The sequence below is a fragment of the Alligator sinensis genome, unplaced genomic scaffold (genome assembly GCF_000455745.1).
Source record: "Alligator sinensis unplaced genomic scaffold, ASM45574v1 scaffold421_1, whole genome shotgun sequence".
Taxonomy (NCBI): domain Eukaryota; kingdom Metazoa; phylum Chordata; order Crocodylia; family Alligatoridae; genus Alligator; species Alligator sinensis.
The window spans coordinates 1,525,961-1,542,319 of NW_005841871.1; the positions used below are offsets into that span (position 1 = coordinate 1,525,961).

Here is a 16,359-nt window from a genome sequence, read left to right on the forward strand (position 1 = left end):
CTCTTCAGTGAAAGCTATTTACAAATGTGGCAGCTGCCTTTGTTGTTCCAGCCATGTCCACACAGGCTTACTTCCAAATATATTCCTCCAAACATTTCCCTTCTCTAACCTGTGTGCTTTCCTCAAGTTCAGCATAGGTTAATACATAAAATCATAGCAAAATGGGGCTAGAAGGGACCTGGAAAGATCATCTGGAACAACGCCTACTCAAGGTAGACTCTTCCTGTATAACCAACCTAGATGAATGTTTATCTGACCTTTACTTAAAATCTTCCAAGGATGGAGATTTCACAATCTCTCTAGGTGATCTGTTCCAGTGCTTGACAAACCTCATTGACTTTCCCTGTCTTGATTTCTTTTCAGTTTACCCTGGTATCTGAATTTCATTGGATTCTGCTTATGTTGTAGTTAGTCCAGAGCCTTGGCTTTCATCCATACCCAAACATCTTTGTGCCATTTTATTATTTTTGTGGTTGTCTTTTCCGGTGGCCACAGTTTAATGTTACCTCATTCACCTTACAGATATGGCCCTTACTGCCATCCTATTGAGGTCCGTTAAGTCTCAGTCCTTCAAGAAATTGCTTGAATTCCTTCTTGCTTCCCATTTATGTTTTCCCTATTGGTGAAGGCTATATTGCTACGTAGAAAATACTCCTGCCCATTTTGCCATTTTAACCCTACTCTCTGGACTGTTTTTTTTTTATTGCTGACTCTGCCTTCCTGTTGTTTTGTGGGAAGAAGTTTTGAACTCTCATTCCCATTCATTGATGAATTATTTGAACTCTCCTGAGCGATGCTTTGGCCCATTGTCTGAACCTATCAGGTATGTTATGCCCTGTAAACCCTTCTTCGGTCCTAATCACAAATTAAAAAATTAGAGAGACAACATACCTCGTTTTATCAAACTCAAACAGGTTTGTTCTGATCTTTCTCCAGGGTCAGATTGGTTTTGCATGAGGCTTGTAGACTGTTGATGGCCACACAGTTTTCATGCCATGCACAATTCCATGTACACCCTCACCCTGGTGTTTGAATCTGGCCAGTCCATTCATTTCAGGCATACCTTTATCCCCAATTATAGGGAATACAGCCTTGTTAGCTCTTAAATTTGCATGTTAGTACTCAGTCCCCTTTAAGCAAAATTCCATTTTGTGCATACAGCTCATCTGGTGGTACAGGGAACCTTTTGTAGCACTTGCTCTTTGGAGTGGTTATAGCACTTTGAGACTTGTGCCTTGCTTATAATTTGCTCTGTTTTTTCTTTTTTTGGACCTATGGCCATTTTAATGCCACATCCCATTTGGATGTTCACCATCTCAGGGGTTCATAAGTGTCTGTTAGTTGTGTCAAGAATCTGGAGAGAAAGAGATGGTCATCCTTATTGGATTTTGTTTCCCTTCATTCTTTGGTTCCCCATTTCTTAGGGTCCGACTAGAACGCTGCAAAAGTCAACAGATGTGTGAAGATAAGGATTTTGGTTCTTCTCAACCTAAGCTTCTCTCTATTTAGCATAGCATTCCTCTCCTGACCTTTGTTTTGGAGTTGTTACAGCGTGGTATCATGCTCCTGAATTATATTTGCCTTGATTCTTCTATAGTAAAAATGCCATCAACTTCAATGTTGATGAGTGGTGGTCCTGCTACTGCCATGCTGAAATAACTCTGCAGCCAGGGTAGCATTCCTTGGCATTCATCCCCAACTGAAGCTACCAAACGGTTTGTCAAAAGTTATTAGGGAGGGGCATGACTCAGGGGCTAACTCAGTATAATTAAAACCTATTCTTGCCATTACAAATAGTTAACACTTGTCCTGAAAAAAAAGATAAGTAGGCCCTTGATTGCTGATAATAGATGGTGTTATTTTCAATTCTCTGTTAAGTAGTTTTTGGGTCCCTTGGTTTCATTTAATAACTACGTCCTGTCCTTGCAATGACAAGATAGTGACAGCGCCTGTGGTAAGTTTGGATGTTTTTGATTTTTTTAGTATTGTGCCTGGATCGTTTTGTCAGTTTTTAAGGTTAGCAGGAGGGTACACTATAGATCTCTTCTAGCCCTATTTTTCTGGGCTTCTACAATTCATATGCTATTACCAAGGGTAATATTCTTTACCAGCTGCTGATCGGTTTGTGCTAGTTTCAGCGGGTGTAATGTGTACTTTTCAGTCCTCTCTTCAGTAGTCCCCCCAGGCCAAAGGACTTGCGCCTGTCAGTATTCCCGTGGGCTGTACATAGGTGCCTGTTTCTAAACCCAGGCTATGTACAGACATTCAGTTTCTCCTGAAAGAGTCACTTCTTTCCCAGGAGAAACCAGGCGTATACAGATGTTCAGGATTTCTCTCTCAGAGCAAAAATTGCTGCTCCAGGAGAAAAATAGCCCAGAAACAACCAAAGTTAAATCACCCCCAGCTGAATTTGTCCTGGGAACCAAATATCTGTATACTTACTCTTCTGCCAGAAGCCATGGTGCAGTCCTCCAGCCTCCCATGGTGCTTTGCTCTCCAGCTCTCCCCTCCATGCTCCCCTCCTCCCCCACCAGCCCCCAGACAGAGTGTCACTCACTGGAATCAACTACTTCAGGGAGCAGAATATGCCCCCTTCACAATCCCACATTGTGCTGCTGGGAGACGGGCTGAATTGGAGCAGTCTAGATCAGCCAGTCAGGGCTGCCCTGTGCACTGCTGCCATTCGTTCTGTCTCTGGGCAGGGGAAGCCTGCAGAGCAGGCTGAGGTGTGTTCGGAGCACCACCCCGTGCGCCGGCCACCCCCCCCCCCCCCCCCGGCTGTGCAGCTTCAGTAATGCAAGCTCTTCAAAGGCTCAAAACTCCAATACGTCTGGTGAGGCGATTCCAGGTATTTTTTTTTCTACCAGGAAAAGAAACCTGGGAGAATAATCCTGGATCGTTTGAATGTGTGTATGCAGCCTTAGCTTGCGCTCTAGGGGTCTGTTTCCTTGAAATGTAGTCTTTAACTCACTTGGAATGTGGGCGAGGGCCCAACATCCTGCTCGCTCGCTCTCTCTCTCATTGAAGACTTGCTGTGATATACAGAGATCAGATCTGTAATGCGCACAGCTGTAATGCGCAGCAACAGATGGGATGCCCATGTGTCTAAAGTTGTAAAGCTGAAGTAATAATGCCTCATGTTTCGTAGGTTACTTATTGAAAGTCTGCATTTGTTCACCAGCCTCATGGTACAGCACCAGCATTTTGTCATGTTTTTTCCAGTCTAACACTGCTGTTTAGCTGAGTGTTGCTGGGATTACAATGCAGCTGGCTCCAGACCCCAACTGGAGTGATTTGATGGTGGATCAAATTGCATATATTGCAGATATGGAAGTTGAGTGCTTGCAGCCATCTAATGCATTGTGCGTATTGAGAACCTTTGGCTTTGTTAAAGTTTCATTGCAGATACCCTCTTCTCCAGGGCAGTTTTTTCTTCTTAAATCAGAGCATGCATTCCTTTGTTTTCTTGGAGTAGCTTTAGTCATGATCCCAGCCCTTACAGACTAACCTTTTCTTGTTTCCCCCCGACTCTCATGTTGCTTTCTACTGCATATGCACTGGGCGTAATGCTTGCATTCCTGGTTGGTCTGTCTCTGCTGTGTTTCCTTTAGTTTGAGCCCCTGCTGATTAGCATTGTTCTGATTCTTTCTCTTGACAGTTCAGTAGCCCTTGCTGTTTGGAGGCATTAGTCTAGGGTTAGATCTGTTTCTTTCAACAGTCTACCTTCAGTTTTGGTATCGCTCAGGTCTTACATCCATGCTTGTCAAAGATTTTCTTGTCTGGAAATCCAGCCTTCCTAAATCCCTTCATGCTGCCTATCCTAAGGAAATAGGACGGAGTTAGTCAAGTGGTTCAAGACAACTTTGTTTTCATAAGACTTCACTGTTAGCAACTTCCTTGGGTTTGGTGACTCTTGTCATTTGTAGGCTAGTTGAAACAATTTTAAGTTGCGAGCTCCAGTTTGCTGAACATCGCTTTTGTGAGTCCTTTGTTTCTGTGGGTTCTTTGCTTGTTGCCTGTCCCAGCACTGCCCCCCTTCTCCTCTTCCCCCCCCCCCCATCTCCTCCCTTTTTTTCTTTGTGTTGAAATCACTTTATTTTATACACTGGTCTGTGCAGTTCTTTTCATGACATCTGATGAAGTGAGCTCCAGCTCCCAAAAGCTTGTGCTATATATAGCTCTATTTTAGTTATTCTGTAAATTGCAAGCCCTATTCTGCCTTGTGCTGAATATTTGTGAGAGCCATTTACAACTTTATATTGATTCAGAAGGTTTCAACAATACAACTACCCATAATATATAAATATATTATTATATATACATTATATTATGATATATACATTCAACATTAGTCAGAATGTACATACTCCATTTTAGTCCGATGCACAGAGCATTCTGAATTGCACATCTCGGAAGATACAATGTTTTATGCTACTAATCTTGAATATCTGTTTTTTATGTTGTATTCTTTAAAAACATTTTTCTTGTTTATCCTAGGGGGAAAGAATGCAGACTCCTTTGAATCAAAATATTTGTGATATTGGTCATCTTTAAAAGTGCCCTCAGTTGTTTCTAATAATCTTTGTTCATCTTTCAATCACTATTGCATTTTTAATTTGTTTTAATTGTGTGTGGTGGGCACTGTAAAACATATTTTAAAAAACTAGGCCACAGTTAATTCAGAAACAGATTCCATATGTGTTGACATTGGCTACTCATGCCTACCCACCCCAGCTGTATGAAGTAACCAATGCTCAAAAGGGGTCAAACTCAGACAAGTACCATTTGTGTTTCATTTCCTTTTTGATTTCTTTCTGACTAACATTTAGTCTAAAAACAAGCATTTTTCAGCTCTGTTTTGGAGCTTCTTACTACTTTTCTGAATAAAAGGTAGCTTAGAAACTTTGGGTGTGCGTAGATGAAACGGGTCCTAAATTGAAGTGATGGGTTTAAAAAAACACTGCTTCAGTTTAGGGCTGATTAAACCCCCGTGTCATGTACACACCCCGCTGACTTCCCTGCCTCTCCAGCAGGGAGGGGAGGGTGAGCTGCTGGCAGGCGGAGCGGTCCCAGGGGTGGGGGGGCTGGTGCTTCCCTCCGCGGCAGCACCCACCCGTCGGCACCTGGCTCGGGTGGTCCTGGGGGCCACCGCAGCCACGGAGGGAAGCTCAGGCAGGCTCGGGGGAGGCGGGGCATGGAGATCAGGCTCACCGCCTTTTCTTGGGCAGAGCCTACTTTCCTGGGCTGCTGCCAGGCTGCCTGCAGAGCTTCCTGCGGAGCTTCGCAGAGCCCGGTACTTTGCTCTGTGGTTGTAGGGCCAGCAAACTAAAACTCCTTGAAGCGTTTTTAGTTTGCTGCCCCCCAGTCATTTAAGGGGCATTACACCACCGAATTTCCTCCAGCGGCTGGAATTAATGCGCAGTACGTCACCGAGGCATGCTAACACCAACACCATTAAAGCAGTGCAAGAAGCATGTAGCCCACTTTAAAGTGCCGTGCACATATACCTCTTGTTTCATCTACACATGGCCTTTGTTTCTATGCTGCCTCACACAAATGGCTGAGGGAAGGTATTTTCTATGTGAATTTGATTTCATAAAAATAATTGGTATGCCATCTCTTACATACCTCACAGGGGAAAACAGTTTAAGGCAGAATTGTGACATTAAAATATCATCTGAGTAAGCAGTAAGTGGTGCTGCCTTAGAAGCAGACCAGGGCACCAACTGTGATCTTGGCTCAGAAGAGCAAGGTCCCATCTACCTGAGCATAGTGGAAAACACTAGCTCCTCGCTCTGTCACTGGCAGTATGGGTCAGTCACAGTACCTGTGTTTCGCAGTGCAAGAGACTGTCTTATCTTTAATGTGGTTCTGGGTTTTCAAATTAATTTACATCCAGTATTGCTTAATCTATACATTATGCCTGTTGTGTGACAACAGATAAACTCATATATGTTTAGCGGTAGCATACAGACTTGCTATTTGAAATGTTTAGCAGAATCATAGCAAGATTATGCTAAAATCTCTCTCTCTCTTCCCCCCCACCCCCTTATAAAGCAGGTTGTTGCCTATAAAAGCTCCTGCATCTCTCAACCAGTTAGTCTCTAAAGTGCTACCTTGCCTTCTGCCTTCTCTAAAAATTAAGATACTGTTTGTGAAAGATAATTTGTAACAAACCAATGCAGTTGTTAGGAAACTTGTTTTATTCTTTTACTCTAGATTGGGTGGCCAACCTGCAGAACATGTATCACAGGTGGCATGGGCAGCCTCTATGGCTAAATACAGACATTCAAAAAGCCCAAGCCTGAATTGATTCAGTCTTTGCAGGTTAGTTTAACCTGCGTAGATTGAAGCAAGTTAATAGACATTCACATTTGATTCCGGAAATGCAGCCAGATGCCTGCAGTGGCTCGGGCTAGAAGCCAAGGGGTGCTAACATGAGCTGTCCCTCCCCTCTGACAGCAGCCAAAAGGCTGGAGGGAAGCTGGGGTTTAAACCCTTACTCTGGCCTGCAGGGACCCCAGCTGAGGTGTGCCTGGAGGGGGAAGGGGGAAGTAGCCCATGCCAGGTTTGTCCCTAAGGTGTGTTGGGGAGTGTGGCCAGACACCGGCTGAGGCAGTGCCTCAAGCGAAGGAGGGGGATTAAATCCACTTGCTTCCCCTTTCCCACCAGCACAGGGACCCCATCCTGGGTCTGCTGGGCTTTCTGCCCCCACCCCCTGTCACTTGCACGACAGGTAGAATGGCCAGAGTCAGCCCAGGCAGCAGCTCAGGTGAAGGGGTGGGGAGGGGGACTAAACCCCCCTGGCTGCTCCCTCTTCCACCGGCATGGGGACCCCAGCCAGGGTCTGCCTGGCTTTCCCCCCTAACTGGCTACTTGTGCAGCAGGGAACGTGGCTGGACCCAGCTGGGGCAGCAGCCTCAGGTGAAGGGGAGAGAGGGGGGTTAACTCCCTTGTCTCCCCCATCTCCCCACTCTCCCCCTGGCATGGGGACCCCAGCTAGGGTCTGCCTGACTTGCCTCCAAACTGGTCACCTGCACAGCGGGGGACATGGCCAGAGCCAGCCCAGGCAGCAGCCTCAGGCAAAGGGGAGGGGGATTAAACCCTCCTGTCTCCTTCCTTCCCCACTGGCATGGGAGCCCTAGCTGGGGTCTGCCCAGCTTTTTCTGCCACTGGCTGCTGGCATGGTGGAGGGCGTGCCCGAGCTGGCCCGGACAGCGCCTCGTGAGTGGCCAGCAGGGGGAAAGCCAGGCAGACCCGGGCTGGGGTCCCCATTCCGGTGGTAGAGGGGGGAAGGTAGGGGGCTTAATCCCCCTCCCTCTCTTCCTCCCCTTTGCCTGAGGATGCTGCCTGCCCTCTCTGGCTAGGCCCCCCACCATGTGAGTGGCCAGCAGGGGGGAAAGTTGGCCAGACCCCATGCCAGTGGGAAAGAGGGGAGGTAGCAGGATTTAATCCCACTCCCTCCCTTCCCTTTGCCTGAGGCTACTGCCTGGACATGCTCTAGCCAGGCCTCCTGCCACGTGAGCAGCCAGCATGGGAGAAAGCTGGGAGAGTCCCCTGGTGGCCGATCAACAAGGTGGGGGGGGGCCCCCCGGATGCCACCAGAAGCGCCAATGGCAAAACCAGAAATGCCCTCTGCTTCTCCGAGCCACTGCTGCATACCCCCTGGGGCCTTCCCAAAAACCCCCAGGGATATGCATACCCCTGGTTGACAACCCCTGCCCTAGGACATGCATCTAGTCAATTTTTTGAACAAAATAAAAACGTATTGGAAAAAGTAATATTGAGGAAAGGACACTTCTACTCATAAGTTTCATGTATAATAAATTTACAGTGTTGGAAGAAGGTATACAAATGCCCTTGAATGTGAAAATGTAAATTAAAGTCTTGTAACAATTGTAAGTGAATTCTATAAATTGGGTTTCATTTGGTATTTAAGGAGATGGGATAGTAAATTCATATGGTACAAATCAAGCAGTATTTCAATTTACTTAGTTATTGTATCGACCTGCTGGCAACCAGTGTTTAAAGTTTAAGACTGCTTTATATTTAGAAAAGCAAAAGACAACGTTTTAAAATTTGATCTGGTATATGGAATATTTATTGGTCTGTTGATTTTTCTGACCACTTCGGTTGTCATTTCTTAAAAGGCACTACACTTAAGGTTCCTTAAATTTAAATTATTCATTCAGAACTTTAATGTAATTGGAAAACTTAACTTAGTCTGTACTGTAGGAATTCATCATCTTCCAAAGAAATCCTCCTTTAACAATGTTAAAGGAGAATGTGATTGTCTCCTTTTATAATATGAATATTTGTGTCTGAAGTATAGCATCCTCATAGTAGTTTAAACCCTGATGTCCAGGGAAATCCTTAAGTGTTCTTCATGCGTAGGCAGCATCTACCTGTACAGGTCCCTTTACCTAGGTGGGATTTGTAGTCTTTAAACAGAAAGTTTCCGTCTTAAGGTGCTTTACTGCAGATGGATTACAGTAGTTTTTAATTCTGATATTAATAGCTAAATGGAAGGCCTTTTTTAATATAGCTTTATTTCTTGGGCCTGATTCTGTTATCATTCATGATGTTACTTCCTTTGAATCAGCTGAAGGATTCACAGAGTAATGTACTATTTATCCATCATAAGAGAGGAGGAAAGATTTGGGTGCCTTGAGGCTTCAGAAAGAATTTCTGTAGTGTGGAAGAAGTATGGCTAAATTCCCTCTTCTGCTTTGCAAATCTCAACCGCAATCTGGTTATTATTTTATTATAACCATGTGCTGGCAGCCTGAAACTCTGACCTATTTCCTTTCTAAAAGCTGCCACACAGCAAAAACTTCCTTAGGACAAAACAGCACAACTTCCCTTTTCTAGAGCCTTACCTTTATATGTAATTGATATTGGAAAAAGTTGTATGACAGTTTTATAATCTTGGGAATGTTTCCATAAATATTACTTGACGTGTCCAGGTATCTTAGGTGCCCATTTTTGTTAATCTAATTAATCTCCCTTTTTCCCTTTTTTTTTTTTTTTTTTTAAATTTAGCCCCCAGATAATGGGCCTCCACCATTACCAACATCATCCCTTCCAGAAGGCTACTATGAAGAGGCAGTGCCACTTAGTCCTGGAAAGGCCCCCGAATACATCACTTCCAGTAAGCAGTATATATCATATGGAGACCTAAACAATGGTCCACTGTAGTGACTTAATATTTTAGAACACACAGACTTTTAAATGAAAAGATAATTTCTTTTGGTATCCTTTAAAGTTAAGAATTATATGAAGTGTTTGTTATTGTCAGTATCTGTATGGGTAAATTATCACTAGTTTATGATTGGGCTCAGTTAGTCATATGGAAGACGCACACTCCAAGCAATTCTTTATGGAAGTAGCCAGTGATACTGTTCTCAACACTGATTCAGGATTGACTCTTGTGGTAGAGCACTTCCTACTGGTTCATCATTAGTACTGTTTATCTCAGTGCTGTAGTGTTCTTTACCACATCCAAATATTCAGTCAATCTGAGCTTGCTTAAATTGGGCTTTGAAATGGCTTTCAATAAACTATTATGCAGAATTAATGAACTGGACATTTACACACACTTGTTGAGAGTGTTTTTCCATGGATGTGCAAAGATTCAAAGGGCTGTTTTGCTATTAGCTGTCAAATGTTAAATCATTGTACATGACTGATTTGTTGCTGACTAAGTTTACCAGAATACTAGTGTATTTTATATAAGATAGTTTTAATTGTTCAAATGTTAATGGATAAATAAAATGCATCTTTCTCTCTCACAGCAGTTAAGTATGTCACCTTTGAACACCTGACAAATGATCTGTAGTCCATTTGTATATTAGAGGTCAGGGAGAGCCCTTCATTGTTGCATGGAAGATTACAAGTACACATTAGCTGTTAACATAAAAGTAAAACACAGGAAATTTGGCATTTATTCATAGAATCACTTCACATGGGAGAGTTGAGAAAAAGAAAAGAAGTTCCAGAAAATGTAAGAATGAAGATATGTGCAGTCTTAGCAAAGCAGGGTCATGCCACTCCCCACTTCTTCCTGACAAACACTTCAGGGTGGTCCTGCTACACCCAGTCTGAATTTCCAAATCAAGGTTGCTAAACAAAGCCCAGTTCATAACTTTTTTTTTAAACTACAACAAGGTATCCAAACCCACTGAAGCTTTTAGGATACATGGACCAAGAGAGTCATTCATTGGTGCTGCAACTTAAAAAATAAACACACAGCCCCCCCCGCCCCAACATGCATACGAGTATGTTATAACTTGTACTGCCTACATTTCACTGCAGTTCATTGCCATTTTGTATCTATGAAGTTCTCTTTTATTAAAAGTTATGTAGGAACATAAGTCTTGTCAACAATTCATAGTTTCATAGATGTTAGGGACTGGAAGGGACCTTACAGATCATTGGGTGCAACCCCCCTGCACTTGGGCAGCAAGGACTGCTGGGATCAGATGGCCCCAGCAAAATGGGCGTCAAGACGCTTATTGAAGATTGCCAGGGTAGGTGACTGTACCACTGTACAACAGGGGGCAGCCTGTTCCAAACCCTCGGCACTTAAGAAAAAACTTCTTTACAAGTTATGTCAAGCCTGAAGCAATCTTCAATCAGCTTGTGCCTATTATTTTTTTTTTCCTCTCCTGGGGGGCCTTGGTGAATAGATGCCCACCCCCCCAGGCCCTGATGTATGCCCCTGATATACCTATAGGCTGCCACCAACTCCCCTCTGGGTCTTCTCTTCTCCAGGCTGAACTGTCCCAAGTCTTTCAGCCTGTCCTTGAATGACCTGGTCTCTAGGCCTCTAATCGTGCATGTGGCCCTCCTTTGGACTCTCAAGCTTCTCCACATCCTTCCTGAAGTGTGTTGCCCAGAACTGGGCGCAGTACTCCAGCTGCGGTCTCATCAAGGCCAAGTAGACCGGGAGGATGACTTCCTTAGCCTTGCTCAAGATGCCTCAGTAGATGCATGCCAGCGTTTGATTAGCTCTGCCAGCTGTGGCATCACATCGGTGACTCATGTTCATTTTGCTATCATGACACCCAGGTCTCATTCAGCTGTGGTGCTGGCAAGTAGAGGACTGCTGGGCCTGTAAGTGTGTTGTAGATTACTTCTCCCCAGATGGAGCACTTTACATTTTGTTATCTGTAACTAATGGCTAAATTATGCCCTGGGGGGTCAGCCTGCCAACCTAGGACTGCTCTGATCAAGCTCAATGCATTGTGGAGAGGCTGACTGGAGCACAAGGTGCTTCAGGGTGGGGTTAGCCATCGGGCATCCCCAGCACTGAAGCACCCTTGTACCCCAGCCAGCCCTGCCAGTGGCTATGTGTCATAGGATCAAAGAACATTAGGGTTGGACGGGCCCTCGGGAGGTTATCTAGTGCAACCCCCTGCTCAAAGCAGGACCATTCCCAACTGTATCATTCCAGCTGAGGCTTTGTCTAGCCAGGTCATAAAAACCTCCAAAGATCGAGATTCCATCACCTCTCTAGGTAACCTGTTCCAGTGCTTCACCACCCCCCTAGTGAGAGTTTTTTTCCTAATATCCAACTTAAACCTTCCTTACTGCAACTTGAGACCATTGCTCCTGGTTTTGTCATCTGTCATCACTGAGAACAATCTAGCTCCATCCTCCTTGGAAGCCCCCCTTCAGGTAGTTAAAGGCTGCTATCAAATCCCAGCTCCCTCAGCCTCTTCTCAGAAGTCATGTGCTTCAGCCACCAAACCATTTTCATTGCTCTCTGCTGGACTCTGCAACTTGTCCACAGATGCTGTTGCTGTAGCTACAGCCAGGTAAAACTGCCCTGCACACAGGGTAGTGCCATGTGCGTGCATCCCTCCTGCATTAGGGCTCTCTGGTAATCTTAAAAGCAGACAGGATTGCTGTAGCCCTTACCACTACACACCTCCATCACTCCTAGAAACAGAGGCTTGCAGGTGAAACTATCTCAAATGCCTGTTTCTGGGAGGAGCTTGGGGTGTGACCAGGGAGTACTACAGCTCACGCCAGCAGTCCTGTCGGCTTTAGGGTTGTCAGAGAGCCCTACGGGAGGAGTGTACACCATGCCACACAGCCTTTTCCAGGCTGGTTGTGCAGCAAGCATGCAGGGTGGCTTTACCTGCAGGCAGTAATGCCTGGCTGAGAAGCACCTGTTAGGGCAGCACTGATTTTTTTCAATACTATCTAACCTCAAAAATTATCCTGAGTGGTTCTCAACTGAAGGTGCCACCACATTTTAAAAAGTGGTGGTGGGGGGTGCCCTACTCTGCTGTTGAGAGAAGGAGTTGTCTCCATCTTCCTTGAGACCCCCTTATCTACTGGGTGTTTGGTTGGATGTCTGTACTGCATTGTCTTTGTTTGTTTAGTTCCCTGGCTGATGCAGAAGTGATAATGAAGTAGGATCCCTGATTACTCCATGCTTGTCGTAGGTCTGCTCTAATTCACTGCCTTCACAAGCAGTATCAGCTGAACAGACAGCCTTCTTATTAGATTTCCTATTCTTGTAGTAGGTTTTTGAGTAGTAGTTGTTGGTCCACTCATGCCCAAAAGTCCATGCCCTTTATGTGCCAGCTGACCCACATTTTGGTGCCCCAGAAGCCAAGTTGCACCCCAGTGAATGCCACAAGCAGGGGAGGCCTGGCAGAGCCCCCTCCCTGCCCTGACACCTCCAGTGACACATTACCAGAGGAGGGGACCTTGGGCCTTCAGTCTGCCACCCCATCTTCCTCCCTGGCTGCTGCATCCACTGGCAGCTCAGGGAAACCTGCCCTCGGCACAGCGGTCTGAATGTGCCAGCTGTGCCAGTGGCACACCAGAGACTGGACCCTGCTGCTCTAGTGGCTGGTGGTGATGACGGAGAGACAGGAGCAGGCATGGTAGCTGGAGGAGCAGACGTGGGAGGTACAGGAGCAGGCCTGGTGGCTGGAGGATGTTGTCTGGGTGGAGGCGCAGGACCAGGCACAACAAGACCACTGGGCCCACATGGAGGACCTGGAGCAGGAGTGCCTGGAGCAGCTCCAGTAGTGGGGGGACACCAACCACCAGGCAATGGAGACCATCCTGGCCCTGGTACCTGCGTACATGTCCCCTGCTGTCTGGCCCCCACCCATGGCCCCACAGGGCCCCTAGGTCTCACTTGCCACCCTGCAGCAGGCCCTTCCCTGGCCCTAGGAGGAGGTCCTAGAGAACTTCCTGCCTGCCATCCCCCCCTGGCCTGGCCCCCTCCCCCTCAACTCCCCACTCTGAGCTGGAACAGCCAAAATATTGTAAATAATTTTTAGTACGTGTATAGTTTATCTTATGTATATCGTTGGCCTCTTGTAAGTGGGTTTTTTATTGTTGGTGGGTGGGGAGTGTGGTGGAGGGGCACTGTTCGTTGAGGGGGGAGGGGTGCAGGTGGGGATTGTGAGGGCATTAAAGTTTTTTTGTTTCACCCTTGTGTGTCCTGAGTGGCACTGCAGAGGGTAGAGGGTGTGTGGGCGGCAGGGCAGGTGGGCTTGAGTGGGGAAGTGCAGGAGGAGGGGATCAGGCAGGGCCCCCATTGACACGTGTGCATCTGTCCGGGGGCCTGGGTGGGGTGCTGCTGGGGCCAGCGGGGGCAGCACCATGCCTAGTGGCAGGGCAGGGGGGTGGTCGTCACTAACAGAGGTTGGGCTGGAGCAGTGCTGGGCACCACTGGCAGGGGCAAGGGTAGCCCTAGTACGGGGAGGCAGGGTGGGAAGGGAGGGAGCTGGCCCATTCTGCCCCTGTGCTGGGCGCACAGCTCCTCTGCAGAAAAGGGGCTGGCTAGAGATCAGAGCTTCCATGATGGCTGCCAACTGCTGGCAGCCATGTGGCCTAGGATGGAACTCCCCCTGGTGGCCACAGGGGCACATGGCATGGCTGAAGGGACTTGCAGCTAACTTTAGTGCCAAGTGCGTTAACTTTTGTCCAAAGTCCCTGCTAAAAATTCCTTAATGCACATTAAATTTAGTCACGTTTATTTGAACATGTAGATGCACCCATTGTGTCCTAACTCCACAAGATCTCTTAATTTGAAAGAATGGAAGAGAGGCCATTTATGGCCACCTAAAGTATTGTGGGAATGAAATGGGATTCTAGCAGCTTGCCCCTTAGGTTATGCCTCTGTGCAAAACATGTTCCTCAGGGAAACATCTTCAAGATGTAAATGTAACTACTGAATCTACATTCTCACATTTCATTAACCTTAACTTTTTCTCGCAAACAGGTAAGTATATGTTAGTAGTTACCTCAATGAACTTCTAAGTATTTCCTGATTTGTCACTGTAAACTTTCATGGAATTTACCAGATAACCAGTGCAAAAATCTATTTTTGTTTAGGCTACTTAATCTTGATCCTGGGGGAGGAAATTAAGAGGGATGGAGAAATAGGAGAAAACCTGGCAGATCTTTCATATTGTTTTAAATGAGCATGAGCGAGTATGCACTTTTTTGTATAAAACTTCTTCCCAATCTATCACTTTAAGTTAAATAACAGAGAACCTTTAGCTTTCCTGCCTATACCTTGATTTCCATTTTCCGGGTTTTTTTTTAACACAATACACATATACATACAATAATAGCAACACAATATTTTAACGCAAAATCGCATTGTATTTTTTTTCTTATTTGAAATGTTGCAGATTTTAGCTATTTGTTTTGCATTCAGCTATTTATAAGCCATACTACTCCATTGGGGGCAATAAGTCTGTTCCATGGCAGCATTCAGTATTTCAGAATTTGTATTCGTTTGGTGATAGAAGGAAAGGAAAAATAAACATTTAAAAAAAATCTTTAGTGAGTAAAATGTGTCAAAATATGTGGTTTTGATCCTGGAATAGATTGCTGAAGCATGTGTAAGTATCCATTTATCCACCTAGGCATTTCAGGTACTGGTCTGGATTGCTGTACTCTCAAGTTGAAATCCCTGCTCTGGTTGATTCAAAGCAGTTTTTCATCCTAAATATCTCTTGCATATCCCTAGCTAGTACCCTAAGCATCTGACTACAGTCTAAAGCCCTGGGGAGGTGGCACACCTAAGATGTGATTAACAAGATAATCGTGTTAAGTCATAAGCTGGACACACATTAGTGCAATAAAAGGAACACGCAACAAAGATATTACATATATTACACATGCATTAATATTAGAGCTGCACCAATACATCAGTCCACTATCGGATTGGTATCAATATAAAGAAAATTAGCTGTATCAGATATCAGCCTGATGGGGCCGATAATTTGGCCGATAAATGCCCGTGCTGCAGGCAGCCACAGTGCAGCACGCAGGCAGCGAGGAGCAGAGCTGCCACCTTGGAGAGCTGCCTGCGGCTGGTAAGTTGGAAGGAGAGGGGGGAGGGAAGGGATGTGGCGGGGATCGACACCTCCTGTGGTGATGGAGGGAGGGGGTGGGAACAGGCACTGCCCAGCTGGGGCGAGTAGCACATGGGATGAAGCCACAGCTCATGGGAGGGGGTGGCTCCCACCACTGCTTGCGCCCCAGGAGGGCACGGGGGGGGCGCGTGCCCCCGGATCTGTGGGGGGAGGGGGAGTGGGCTGCAGCTGCAGGCTCATACCAGCACTGCAAAGGGCTCTTCTTAGCAGGGTGGGGCTCAGAGCAGGCATCGGCAGCCCTGCAGCCACCCCAAATTTTGCTGCAGCTCCACTGTGCTCCAGTAGTCACCTGGTGCAGTCCCGGCTCTTCCTGGCATGTGGGTGGAGGTTAACTTTATGGCTGGTTCCCATAGTTCCCTGAAGGACTCCAGCACACCCCTGTGCTGCCATCATCCATCAACTTACTCTTGCACCCAGCTTCAGGGATGCAACAAAGCCCTTGATTGATGCACCCCTGAAGCTGGGAGCCCAATTAGCAGCCACTCCCAGCCTTTGGAGCCCTCAACTCCAGCGCTTTCCCAAGGCTGGGAGCGGCAGTCAGCTGATAAGTGCTCTGAGTTTCAGAAGAATATGGGGGTCAAGAACTCCCATGTGTTTCTGAGGCTTGGAGTACTGATCAGCTGATGCCTGGCCATACGTTCAATTTAAGGCATGGTTGAGACCAGCCACACAGTTGCTACACACACGTTTTGTTTAATACCAGATTTACATGAACAGATGACCCTGATTATAAGGTGGCCCCCCAATAATTAGATAATCTATATAGAAAATTTGTAAATTAGTTCTAATTTTCCAGGTATACAATCTAATTCTTGGAGGCTTGCCTTGAATTTGTCCCTCTCCATTATAAGATGAGGGGCTTCTTTCCCCTACCCTGGGGGTCTTCAAGAGGAGGTTAGATGAGTATCTAGCTGGGGTCATCTAGACCCAGCACTCTTTC

General features: G+C 46.2%; 1 protein-coding gene across 1 annotated transcript in view; it reads left to right on the top strand.

The window, feature by feature from the left end:
• The window catches only part of AFAP1 (actin filament associated protein 1), a 165,302-nt gene that overhangs the window by 79,499 nt on the left and 69,444 nt on the right, over positions 1 to 16,359 (top strand). Inside the window, exon 4 of the mRNA XM_014527232.2 lies at positions 9,043 to 9,151. Coding sequence (XP_014382718.1) covers positions 9,043 to 9,151 — 109 coding nt within the window. The remainder of the gene's footprint in view (positions 1 to 9,042; positions 9,152 to 16,359) is intronic.